Here is a 12,903-nt window from a genome sequence, read left to right as displayed (position 1 = left end):
CCTTCCACAGTTTGGCTATTGTGGACATTGCTGCTGGAAACATCGGGGTGCAGGTGTCCCGGCGTTTCATTGCATCTGAATCTTTGGGGTAAATCCCCAACAGTGCAGTTGCTGGGTCATAAGGCAGGTCTATTTTTAACTCTTTGAGGAACCTCCACACAGTTTTCCAGAGTGGCTGCACCAGTTCACATTCCCACCAACAGTGTAAGAGGGTTCCCTTTTCTCCGCATCCTCTCCAACATTTGTTGTTTCCTGCCTTGTTAATTTTCCCCATTCTCACTGGTGTGAGGTGGTATCTCATTGTGGTTTTGATTTGTATTTCCCTGATGGCAAGTGATGCAGAGCATTTTCTCATGTGCATGTTGGCCATGTCTGTCATCTTTCTCTGTGAGATTTCTCTTCATGTCTTTTGCCCATTTCATGATTGGATTGTTTGTTTCTTTACTGTTGAGTTTAATAAGTTCTTTATAGATTTTGGAAACTAGCCCTTTATCTGATACGTCATTTGCAAATATCTTCTCCCATTCTGTAGGTTGTCTTTTAGTTTTGTGGACTGTATCCTTTGCTGTGCAAAAGCTTCTTATCTTGATGAAGTTCCAATAGTTCATTTTTGCTTTTGTTTCTTTTGCCTTCGTGGATGTATCTTGCAAGAAGTTACTGTGGCCAAGTTACTGTGCCTGTGTTCTCCTCTAGGATTTTGATGGAATCTTGTCTCACATTTAGATCTTTCATCCATTTTGAGTTTATATTTGTGTATGGTGCAAGAGAGTGGTCTAATTTCATTTTTCTGCATGTGGATGTCCAATTTTCCCAGCACCATTTGTTGAAGAGACTGTCTTTCTTCCAGTGGATAGTCTTTCCTCCTTTATCGAATATTAGTTGACCATAAAGTTCAGGGTCCACTTCTGGAGTCTTTGTTCTGTTCCATTGATCTATGTGTCTGTTTTTGTGCCAGTACCACACTATCTTGATGACCACAGCTTTGTAGTACAACCTGAAATCTGGCATTGTGATGCCCCCAGTTATGGTTTTCTTTTTTAAAATTCCCCTGGCTATTCGGGGTCTTTTCTGATTCCACACAAATCTTAAAATAATTTGTTCTAACTCTCTGAAGAAAGTCCATGGTATTTTGATAGGGATTGCATTAAACGTGTAAATTGCCCTGGGTAACATTGACATTTTCACAATATTAATTCTGCCAGTCCATGAGCATGAAATATTTTTCCATCTCTTTGTGTCTTCCTCAATTTCTTTCAGAAGTGTTCTATAGTTTTTAGGGTATAGATCCTTTACCTCTTTGGTTAGGTTTATTCCTAGGTATCTTATGCTTTTGGGTGCAATTGTAAATGGGATTGACTCCTTAATTTCTCTTTCTTCAGTCTCATTGTTAGTGTATAGAAATGGCACTGATTTCTGGGCATTGATTTTGTATCCTGCCACGCTACCAAATTGCTGTATGAGTTCTAGCATTCTTGGGGTGGAGGCTTTTGGGTTTTCTATGTAGAGTATCATGTCATCGGCGAAGAGGGAGAGTTTGACTTCTTCTTTGCCAATTTGAATGCCTTTAATGTCTTTTTGTTGTCTGATTGCTGAGGCTAGGACTTCCAATACTATGTTGAATAGCAGTGGTGAGAGTGGACATCCCTGTCTTGTTCCTGATCTTAGGGGAAAGGCTCCCAGTGCTTCCCCATTGAGAATGATATTTGCTGTGGGCTTTTCATAGATGGCCTTTAAGATGTCGAGGAAAGTTCCCTCTATCCCTACACTCTGAAGAGTTTTGATCAGGAATGGATGCTGTATTTTGTCAAATGCTTTCTCTGCATCTAATGAGAGGATCATATGGTTCTTGGTTTTTCTCTTGCTGATATGATGAATCACATTGATTGTTTAACGAGTGTTGAACCAGCCTTGTGTCCCGGGGATAAATCCTACTTGGTCATGGTGAATAATTTTCTTAATGTACTGTTGGATCCTATTGGCTAGTATCTTGTTGAGAATTTTTGCATCCATGTTCATCTGGGCTATTGGTCTGTAATTCTCCTTTTTGGTGGGGTCTTTGTCTGGTTTTGGAATTAAGTTGATGCTGGCCTCATAGAACGAATTTGGAAGTACTCCATCTCTTTCTGTCTTTCCAAACAGCTTTAGTAGAATAGGTATGATTTCTTCTGTAAACGTTTGATAGAATTCCCCTGGGAAGCCATCTGGCCCTGGACTCTCGTGTCTTGGGAGGTTTTTGATGACTGCTTCAATGTCCTCCCTGGTTATTGGCCTGTTCAGGTTTTCTATTTCTTCCTGTTCCAGTTTTGGTAGTTTGTGGCTTTCCAGGAATGCGAGGACCATTTTTTAAGAGTAGATTTTGCTGCTGCATTATTTAAACAGAATCTAATAAATTAAACATCCTTAGTAAATTTGTCACCGAAAAAGTGACTCATTTTCCTACAAATTTCTTATCTGAAGATTTGGGATGTATTTCCTCTTTTTCAAAAGTAAATGTCTATAATTTTGAAAGTTGTATCATTTTTAACCATTGCTTACTTTTCCATTTGCAGTTGTGAATATCCTACATGATTTATGTTTGTTTGCTAAATATAGAAAAATAACAGTGTTCAATTGATGTTGGCCTGAGCCTCATCCAGAAGGAGAAGTGAAAAGATGTGATTTATTTATTTATTTATTTATTTTTATGATAGTCACAGAGAGAGAAAGAGAGGCAGAGACACAGGAAGAGGGAGAAGCAGGCTCCATGCACCGGTAGCCCGATGTGGGACTCGATCCCGGGTCTCCAGGATCGTGCCCTGGGCCAAAGGCAGGTGCCAAACCGCTGCGCTACCCAGGGATCCCAAAAGATGTGGTTTAATAAATGAAGTTGGAAGAGTTTGCTTCTCCTCCTAAGACCACTCTTTCCCACAGCTGTTCTCCAAGCATAGGGAGAACATTGTTAGAGAAGATAGGTTGATTAATAAGAGCAGTGTGAGATATTCAACTGCTTGCTTCAGCTGTGAAAGAAAAGGGACTAGAGTTCACTCTTCAGACAAATTGTACTTTGTTTTCATCTTGGTCCTCACCTTGGTCCTTGGCTCCATATGGCCTGTTGAAGTTATTCCTAGCACCTAAATGAGAATATTTCCTCCTGAATATCAGCTATGTAAATTTAAAGATAACTTTAAAGTAAATGTTCTGCTACAATTTAATATTTTGTAGCACTTACATAATTTAACAGTAAGTACAAGATTTATCATTGTAAATGCAAATAATATTTACATTACCATTTCTCATACCACCTACCTCATGAGAGAGAAGATAAGGCACAGGTAAGTTAATTTGCCCAAAATCTCATAGTAGGAAGTGGTGAGCCAGTATCTGGACTCAGACAATGTGACTTGTGTGCTGCCCCTTCTGCTTTCCTCAGCCAGCGTTTGTGATCCATTCACTTCCTGATCCTACAGATTATTGTGTAAAATAGGGATTAGGATAGTGGAATTCTTGTTCAGTATTTCAATTTCAAAAGTTAATCCATTTTATTTTGCCTGGGTAATATAATAAAGGATAAGGAGAAAAAAATGCATTTTAGCTTAGTATAACTTAATTTTTGAATAGTAAGTATTTTTTAAATGTTAAGAAATGATTACTTTTTTCAAGCAAATTTAAGAGCATCTCTTAAGAGCAAATTTGATTTTGAATCATAAACTTATGCTTTAAAAAGTCATTACATTTGAAATAAGTAAATGTATTTCTTACATTCCCAGAATATTTCCACTTGAGGAACAGTAAAAAATCTTCAAATATCTATATAATGAAAACAAAAACAAAAAAACAAAAAAAAAACATATCTATATAGTGAATTATAAGACACTCTTTGGACTGTGGGAATTGTTATGTATACCAAAAGAGTTGTAACATTTAAATAATTCATTGTCTCTTGAATTATTTCTCATTCACATTATTTCTCTTAACACAATGAAAAGCTGAGTTTAGTGTAGTCTTTTTTTAAAACTGAGAGTGAATCGTGTTGTTGAAAGTAGAAGAATAGGCAGATGGGGTACAAACTGTGTGCTTTTTGTGTGTGTGTGTGCCCTTTTGAAAAATCACTCAAGTTCTGTCCAGTCTTCTGTTTGAAAAAGAGATTTGGCTGATAGAAGAAGAGCTGGGGACATTGGCAGGAGAGGATGGAGAGAAGTGGTGAGGGGGATCAGAATGTCTAGTTCCTTTGCTTAATAAGGAATGTGTCTTCGGGCAAGTCACTTAATTTATCCAAGCCTTAGTTTTTTCATGTATAAAAATGAAGACATGAAAGCTTATCCTACCTTCCTCAGAATTCAGTAGAGCAAACAAAATGAAGTATGTGAGAGCACCTTCCAAGCTGAGGTGCTTTATACAATGTAGCACTTTATAAATTTAGTGTCCTTGCTTTCAGCTGCTAACCATGTTAAATTTGAACTATTTATTGAGTTTCATTCCAGAGTTAGATGGGTATTAAAGAAATACTATGAGAAATATAGTCTCAAAATAGGTAAGAGAAAAAAAAATAGGGAAGAGAAATAACACAAAAGGTTCAGGAAGCTCATTCCTTATGCAATTCAAGGAAGAGTCTCTACAAAGGATCTTTGTATTATTAGATCAGTAGAAGATAGTGAATGGGTTTCCAGCTACTGGTGTGCATTAGTTTTCAGTTAAGGCTGCCAGCTGACTTTGCCCTGAGTTGTAGGCAGACTGCTGGAACTTGAGAATAATGAACGATTATACAGAAGTATTTGAATCTTAAGGCATGTAAAATATAGTAACCCTTTTCAAGATGTTTTAATTTTCCACTAATGTTAAATAATTTCAGGAGGGTTCTGATAATGATGATGATGAAGGCGAGGAGGAAGAGGAAGAGAATACTGATTACCTTACAGATTCCAATAAAGAGAACGAAACTGATGAAGAAAATACTGTATGTATGGCTGAAAACTGACTTTTGAAATCATGCAACATGCTCATTATTATTTTAGTTTTAGTCACTGAAGGTGTGTTTCTTGTGATTATTGAAATATACTCCTTTGGAAATTCATTTTCAGTTTGTTTTCCTAAGTACTTTACTATATTAATAAGTTTTTTTAGCATAATCATATTACATACTTTGCTTATTCATTCATTGAGTTATGTTGAATCAAGTTATCAGTACAAAAGACTCTGTTCTCCAAAACTTTATAGTTAAGATTTGTCTGGTTTCTTGTTTTGTTTTAATAAGGAGGTAATGATTAAGGGAGGTGGACTTAAGCATGTACCTTGTGTGGAAGATGAGGACTTCATTCAAGCTCTGGATAAAATGATGCTGGAAAATCTTCAGGTACAAATCGGTTACTCTACTCCCTAAGTGTCTTCTCACTATAGAATACTGCAGCATGTTCAGTTTTGGAGACAGGGGTCTCCGCATGTAAACATTTGCCTCTGCAGCAGCTTTTTCCTCATTTATACAGCTTGCAGCTGCCAGTACTTCTTGTATCCCACATCTCCATTTGCACATTTATTTGAGATACACTGCGGGAAAATAAATAGTAGTAGTAAATATAAGACTTAGAACAGAGTAATTTCACTATACCAGTCTCTGCCTTTTCTCTCTGAAGTCCTATCTGTTTCTAAGACCTTTTTACTTCTAGTTTGTTTAGGATTCAAACTTTGCCAAAGATAAATATTTGGAGAAATTTAATATGCCAAATTCTTAAGTTTGATTTAAAATTTGAACAACTTATTATAAATATTTAGAGGAATATTGGTCATTCATTTGATGTTTAAAGAAATGTTGTTTAATATATTCTTGACAATACCCTGGATTTTATAAAAAGCTCCATCTTCGCAGGAATTTAGATTAATTATATTTTTCATTAGTTAGAGGTCATATACCTTGGACTCTTTACTACCACCTTGTATATGACTGTTGTTAAACCCATTAGTGACTCAAGGAAAGAGCTTCTTTTGGGGAAAGGGAATGAGGGCCCTATGCTATAGGCTCATTGGAAAATAGGGAGGAAGTAAAAATACTAGATAAAGAGACAAGGGACTTTTGAGGAGTTTTACTAGAAAGGGGGAGGTAACGAGGTAAAAGAGGAGGGCTATTTTTAGGATGGAAGATATTATAGTCTCTTTCTGAGCTGATGGAGTAGTTCTTTAGGAAAGAACTACTGGATTTTACTTTCATGGATGCTACAGGGCCAGTAGCTATGATAAGGTACAAATTCATGTTTTAGGTATATTAGGCCAATTTGCTTCTTCCTACTTATTTTAAAGTTTCTTCATATATAGAAATATCATGAAGTCTTAAATTCATGTTACTTAGGAGCATAAGTTATCAAATAAGACATAATCATACTCCCTTTGGAGAGACAGATAAGCAGTTTATTCCCTTTGTAGGCTATATATATAGCCTACAAAATAACACAGGGTTCATAGCTGTACTAGAGCAACAGATCCTATAAGCCAGTGATGCTGAGTGATGCAGCCAATCAGTGACCCAGGATTTTTTTGTTGATTGAAAAAAATTAGGTAAAATCATGCTGAAACTCACTGATAATCAAAGATAAGCAAATTAAGATGAGCGTTTTTATCAGATCATCAGATATTAAGATAATAATACCCATTGTGGTTAATATGGATAAACATCTACATTTGGAATATGTAAATTGGCCCAGCCTTTTAAGAAAAATTTAGTATGCCTGTCAAATGGGCATGCTATTTGATCTAAAAATTTACCCTTACTAACTTTCTCTCAAATGCATGAAATTAGATATACTAAGATGTTATACTGTAATAGAAAAAAAAGTCTAGACTGTCAATAGAGGACCAACTATATAAGTGAGGCGAGCTATGTAATTAACTCTGTATATACAACTAGAAAGACACCCATGACATAGAATCAAAAAGAAGAAAAACGTGTGTAATATTAGAACAGTATACATAGTTGCAGCTTATATTTATATTAGTAAGTAATTTATGAATCAAGTGATCTAACCTGATCCTTTCAGATTTTAAGTAAAAAGTCTTTATAAATCTTACAAGCCTTGGAGAACTTCCGGCAAATTCTAATAAATTGGAGCTTAGAAATAAAACTTTACACCTTTATTACCTTTTTATTTGATGTGAAGTCTTTTGAAAATAGGGAGCCTATATCAAAAGACCATTTAAATTGTAGTAAAGCAATTTCAAAACCTTCATGGCCTTTCAGGATTACCTGCTTAGCTTTGAAGAATCATGCTCAGCTCTTTCCTCATTTGTATTCCATCAGCAAATATAGAAAATACATGCATTTCCTGAAATGCACCATGCTGTTTCATGCCTTTGCTCTTGCACCTACCTGTTCTTCACCTTCCTAAATTCCCTCCATATCCCCAAATTGCTCTGCTACCATCTACTTATTAAAAATCATATGAAGCCTTAAAGGCATTCTCAAGTCCCATTTTTATGCAGTCTTTTATGAAATCTCACAGGTACCCACTCCCAACCAGACCTGTATAATCACTCCACCCCCAACCCAGGTTATATATATAACTTGGGTAAATTGTGGTTAATTTATTTCTCTCTCTTACTTAAGTTATGAGCTCTCTGAGGGTAGAGACTATGTTTTTAGTATTAGTACCCCTAAGCGTAATGCACAGTAAGTCTTCATTAAAGTTTTGGTTAAATAATGGTTGATAAATCCAGTGTAAATGTTAAAAACTTGATATTAACAAAGCAAACAAATCCGAACATTAATAGATTTCATTCATTCTTAAATATTAATTGAGCACCTGTGGTATGTAAAACACTGCTAAGAACACCCCGGGAAGGGTGTCCAGTGCTGAATCCCACTAGCCTAGTGGAAGAGTCTCACAGATGAGCAGACACTTATGACACAGGATAATTATGAAGGAAGATGTGTGGTATGGGTATGCATATCAGGAGCAAGTGAAGTTAGGAGAACTGACAGCATTGTGTTTGGGCTTGGGAGAGGCTGCAGAGATAAACAGGAGCCAGCCACAGGCCTGCCAAGTCATATGTAAAGAGTTGGGAGCGGGGTGGGGTGGGGGACTCCGTTTCAGCTACCTTTCAGAAAGATTACTTTGGCTCTAATGATTAGTGTGTTTTAAGAAATATGGCACTGAATGAATTGTTTGCAATTTGTATTTACATATACTGACGTGTACTTTAGAGTATATTTATATTTTTTCATTTCCGTCTTTAAGCAACGAAGTGGTGAATCTGTCAAAGTGCACCAACTTGATGTTGCTATTCCCTTGCATCTCAAAAGCCAGCTGAGGAAAGGGCCCCCACTTGGTGGTGGGGAGGGAGAAACAGAGTCTGCAGACACGATGCCTTTTGTCATGTTAACTAGAAAAGGCAATAAACAACAGGTAAGAGACTGTCCTCTTACATTCACAATTGATTGTTTGCAAGTTTAAGTAGTAACTGTTTTGTAGGTTCTAAGTTTATCATTTGCCTATAAGAGGAAAGAGTTAGAAATATTTAAAGGATTCAGTGGTAGAAATAATTTTATTTATTATATGTATGGAAGACACATCTGACTTCTGTTGAATGGATACTTTTTAAAGGAAAGGACATTTAAATTTTAAATTCTTATATATTAGAATATATAAATAATTTGATTTTCAGGAGGAAGGTTTCATAAGTAAGCTCAGGGTAGAAAAGGAAAGGAAGATGACAGATACAGCTCAAGGAAATCTTCATTTGTTAAGATTTCTCTTGAAAATCGTTTTTTGGGGGCACCTGGGTGGCTCAGTTAGTTAAGTGTCTGCCTTTGGCTCAAGTTGTAATCCCAGGGTGCTGGGATTGAGCCCCATGTCAGGTTCCCTACTCAGCAGGGAGCCTGCTTCTTCCTCTCCCTCTGCCCTCCTGACCCTACTTGTGCTCGTTCTCTCTCTCTCAAATAAATACCGTCTTTAAAAAAAAAAAAAAAAAAAAGAAAAAAAATCATTGTTTTTTGACCTTTGATCCTTTTCCATTCTCCTTATACTGCTTCCCCTATCTTTCCTTATCTTGTAGACGCTCCTCAAAATCATTTCCCTGACTGCTAAGTTGTTACTTTAGGGATTTATATACTCATTCATCAAATATTTATTGATTATTGAGCATCTACTACTGCCAAAAATACTAGCTGCTGAGGCTATGGGGATAGATAAGATAAAGTCCTGTCCTTGTGAACTCACATCCTGCCAAGGGTGATAGACAAATGTATTTGCAGAATGCAACATGTTATGAAGAAAAAAAAAGCTCAATTCTCAGACACAGCTCTAGGATATATCCCCCATCACTATAAAAGTTTTCCCACATTAACATTTTGCCTCTTAGCATTGATGGGATCTTGTGATAATCGGCAACATTTTTTTATTCAGCTTTTAGTGGTATGTAAAATAATGGAGCATCTTAAAATTAAGGGAATGTTAGATTCTATGAAATATGGTGGCTACCACAACTTAGAGACAAGCTGTATTCTTTCAGTTAGTCCTGTAACAGGTAATTTGATGTGATGTTCACTGTATGCACCAGGCACTGTCCCAGGTGCAGAATGTACAGCAGTTACCAGAGTCCCTCCCCTGGAGGTGGTGAGGGGAGATTTTTCATTCCAGTGCTGAGAGGCAGACAGTGAAGAAATACATAATGTCGGGCAGCCCGGGTGGCTCAGCGGTTTAGTGCCGCCTTTAGCCCAGGGTGTGATCCTAGAGACCCAGGATCGAGTCCCACATCAGGCTCCCTGCATGGAGTGGAACCTGCTTCTCCCTCTGCCTGTGTCTCTGCCTCTCTCTCTCTGTGTCTCTCAGGAATAAATAAATAAAATCTTAAAAAAAAAATACATAATGTCAGGAGACATGGGGAAAATGCTATGAAGGAAAATAAAGTAAAATAGAGGCTAGAGAGAGACTGGGGTGGGGAGAGAGGGGAGTCTGTGTGCTGAAGGTGATGGTCTACAAGACCGCTAATGAGAGAACATCTTTGATGAAAGGATAGTTGTTCCTCTCCACTAGTATAGCCACGAAGAGATGACGCCCAAATTAATTTCTATCTTTACTTTTGTCAAGTAACCTCTCCTATACTCAGAGGTTCAGAGTTGTTCAGGATACCATTATTTTGCTATATTGCAAGTAAATCTTGAGGTGCAAAACTGTACACCACTTAGAATCCTGGCAAGGAGGGGCAGGGAAGGCTTCACATCACATTGTATGTCAGTAGTTAACTTTGGCTTAGTCTTGGTGCACTGCTGTGTCTTTCAGAAACTGCCTTCATAATTCTTTTCCCGTCATGGCCCCTCCATCCCCGCTGCTGGGGTCATTGCTTTTTTAGGAGAGCTCTGTCCTCATCCACCCTCAGGCCAAGTTTGAGCTCTGGCATTTCCCTCGTACCCCCATCCTCTACTCAGCCCCTAGGAAAATAAAGGGGTGTTTTGACCAAGATCCTACACTTGGTCTTGAACCAAGATCTTTGCAAAACTGCTCTCCTCAGAGCACCTGAAACTGCTAGTTCATCACAGTTCCCAGGATTCTCAAAGCCCAGAGTTTGTTTTCTTTTTTAGGGATTACTTCGTTCTCTGAGCTTCACTTTTTTATTTCATCATTACATTTTAGGTCTGCTTCATTCTCTGTTTTCTTTAAAAGCTCTTAGCTCCTCCCCTGTGCCCTATACCAGATTTTTTTTTTTCAGATTTTATTTATTTATTCATAAGAGACACAGAGAAGCAGAAACATAAGCTGAGGGAGAAGCAGGTTCCCTGTGAGGAGCCGGATGCAGAATTGTGACCTGAGTCAAAGGAGACTCTCAACCACTGAGCCACCCAGGTGTCCCCCCATACCAGATTTTCTGAGCACAAAAGAGAGTTTTTTTCCATTATGAAGGGCAGTACATGGCAACTTCAGTTAGATACGTCTGGTTCCCATTTCAGTTCTGCTGAATGTTTGTATCACTGGCAAACATCTTGTGAACCACTTTTCTTTATTTTTATTTATTTGAGAGACAGAATGAGCACAAAAGTTAAATAATCTGTTTTCTTCATTTGTCCTTCCCTTTTGTGAGGCACATGTGAAAATTCATTTTAACTTTGTCAAGTCATACTCAGTTTGACCTTTTTAGAACATGTAGGCATAAATTAAACCATAGCCTGCCCTGAGAAACTTCTGCGCTTTGAAAGGTAAGTTCATTTCAGCAGTCTTAAATTCTAAATTGCATTGATCAAAGTAAAAATATGTGTTCATTTTTTAGAAGGAATATTTTTGGCGTATATATTCTGTATAACCCATATAACTTTATACAAAACGAATGGAAATTCATATTTCTTAAAATATGAAAGTTTAATTTTTAAGGAAACATTTTCTAAACATGAAATGAGAGCCCAGAGTACTTGGTTATTAAGTACATTTTCAACTCATAAACTTTATTTGGAATTTTGGAAAGTGTTCAATTTTAGGAACATTATTTGAAGAAACATCACTGGTATTTTGTGGTCTGAAAAAGAAAGTTATTTTGTTCAGATTTTTATTTCTTTATTTAACTTTTGGGTGTTGGCCCTTGTGGTGCAACAGTTTTTCTAGAAATGTGAAATGTTTTGCCTTATAGGAATCTTTAGTTCTTAGGTGAATGATCTCTTTGTGCACCAGATTTGTGCTCTGAAAGAACTTTCTTCTGTAGTTATTAGGAAAATAAAAATTTGTACTAAGGAAATGAGTAGTTGAAAAGAGGATAATGCTATTTATATTTTATTTTTCTAGATTTAAATATTTATGAACTAGAATAATTTAAAAAATATTTTGATCATTAAAACAAGTTTTAATGTAATAGAACTATTATATCATGTTTTAATGAGCTTTTTTGATTGCTTTAAACAAATATACAGTATATTTATTATAGCTTAATACTCGTAAACAACTCACTTTTTTGCAATAAATATTTATAAGGAATCATTTGTTTTATGTATCTTTTGACTGGAGCAATTTATACTTGGGATTGTGAGTGTGCATTTGTGTGTATGTTTCAATTTCAGCTACAGATATGAAGTAGCTTTAAAATACAACCTAGGGGATTCCTGGGTGGCGTGGCGGTTTGGCGCCTGCCTTTGGCCCAGGGCGCGATCCTGGAGACCCGGGATCGAATCCCACGTCGGGCTCCTGGTGCATGGAGCCTGCTTCTCCCTCGGCCTGTGTCTCTGCCTCTCTCTCTCTCTCTCTCTCTCTCTGTGTGTGTGACTATCATAAAAAAAAAAAATTTTTTTTAAATACAACCTAGGGCAGCTCCAGTGGCTCAGCAGTTTAGCACCGCCCTCAGTCCAGGGTGTGATCCCGGAGACCTGGGATTGAGTCCCATGTCGGGCTCCCTGCAGGGAGCCTGCCTCTCCCTCTGCCTGTGTCTCTGTCTCTCTCTCTGTGTGTCTCTATGAATAAATAAATAAAATCTTAAAAAAAAAAAATACAACGTAAATCGGATCCTGGGTGGCTCAGTGGTTTGGCACCTGCCTTCGGTCCAGGGTGCTATCCTGGAGACCTGGGATCGAGTCCCACATATCGGGCTCCTTGCATGGAGCCTGCTTCTCCCTCTGCCTGTCTGTCTGTCTGTCTCTCTCTCTCTCTCTCTCTCTCTCTCTCTTTCTCTCTCTCTCTCTCTCTCTCTCTCATGAATAAATAAAATAAAGTCTTTAGAAAATAAATCAAATAAAATATAACCTAAATCACCTTCATTGGATGCCTGGATTTTTTTCCATTGTGAAGGGCAGTACATGGCAACTTCAGTTAGATACGTCTTGGTTCCCATTCCAATTTAGCTGCTGAATGTTTGTATCACTGGCAAACATCTTGTGAACCACTTTTCTTATCTTTATTTTTATTTATTTGAGAGACAGTATGAGCACATCTATGACTAGTTTTTCAAATTAGTAATTTCTATTTCTAT

General features: G+C 37.3%; 1 protein-coding gene across 5 annotated transcripts in view; it reads left to right on the top strand.

Annotated features, from left to right (window-relative positions):
• Nucleotides 1-12,903, top strand: part of UPF2 (UPF2 regulator of nonsense mediated mRNA decay) — a 109,163-nt gene that overhangs the window by 81,758 nt on the left and 14,502 nt on the right. For all 5 annotated transcript variants that reach the window (XM_055331606.1, XM_055331609.1, XM_055331605.1 and 2 more), the window contains exons 17-19: nt 4,829-4,933; nt 5,231-5,329; nt 8,199-8,366. In XM_055331606.1, coding sequence (XP_055187581.1) covers nt 4,829-4,933; nt 5,231-5,329; nt 8,199-8,366 — 372 coding nt within the window. The remainder of the gene's footprint in view (nt 1-4,828; nt 4,934-5,230; nt 5,330-8,198; nt 8,367-12,903) is intronic.

This window comes from Nyctereutes procyonoides, unplaced genomic scaffold (genome assembly GCF_905146905.1).
Source record: "Nyctereutes procyonoides isolate TBG_1078 unplaced genomic scaffold, NYPRO_anot_genome, whole genome shotgun sequence".
NCBI classification, from domain to species: Eukaryota; Metazoa; Chordata; class Mammalia; order Carnivora; family Canidae; genus Nyctereutes; species Nyctereutes procyonoides.
This window is presented reverse-complemented; position numbering and strand designations above follow the sequence as displayed.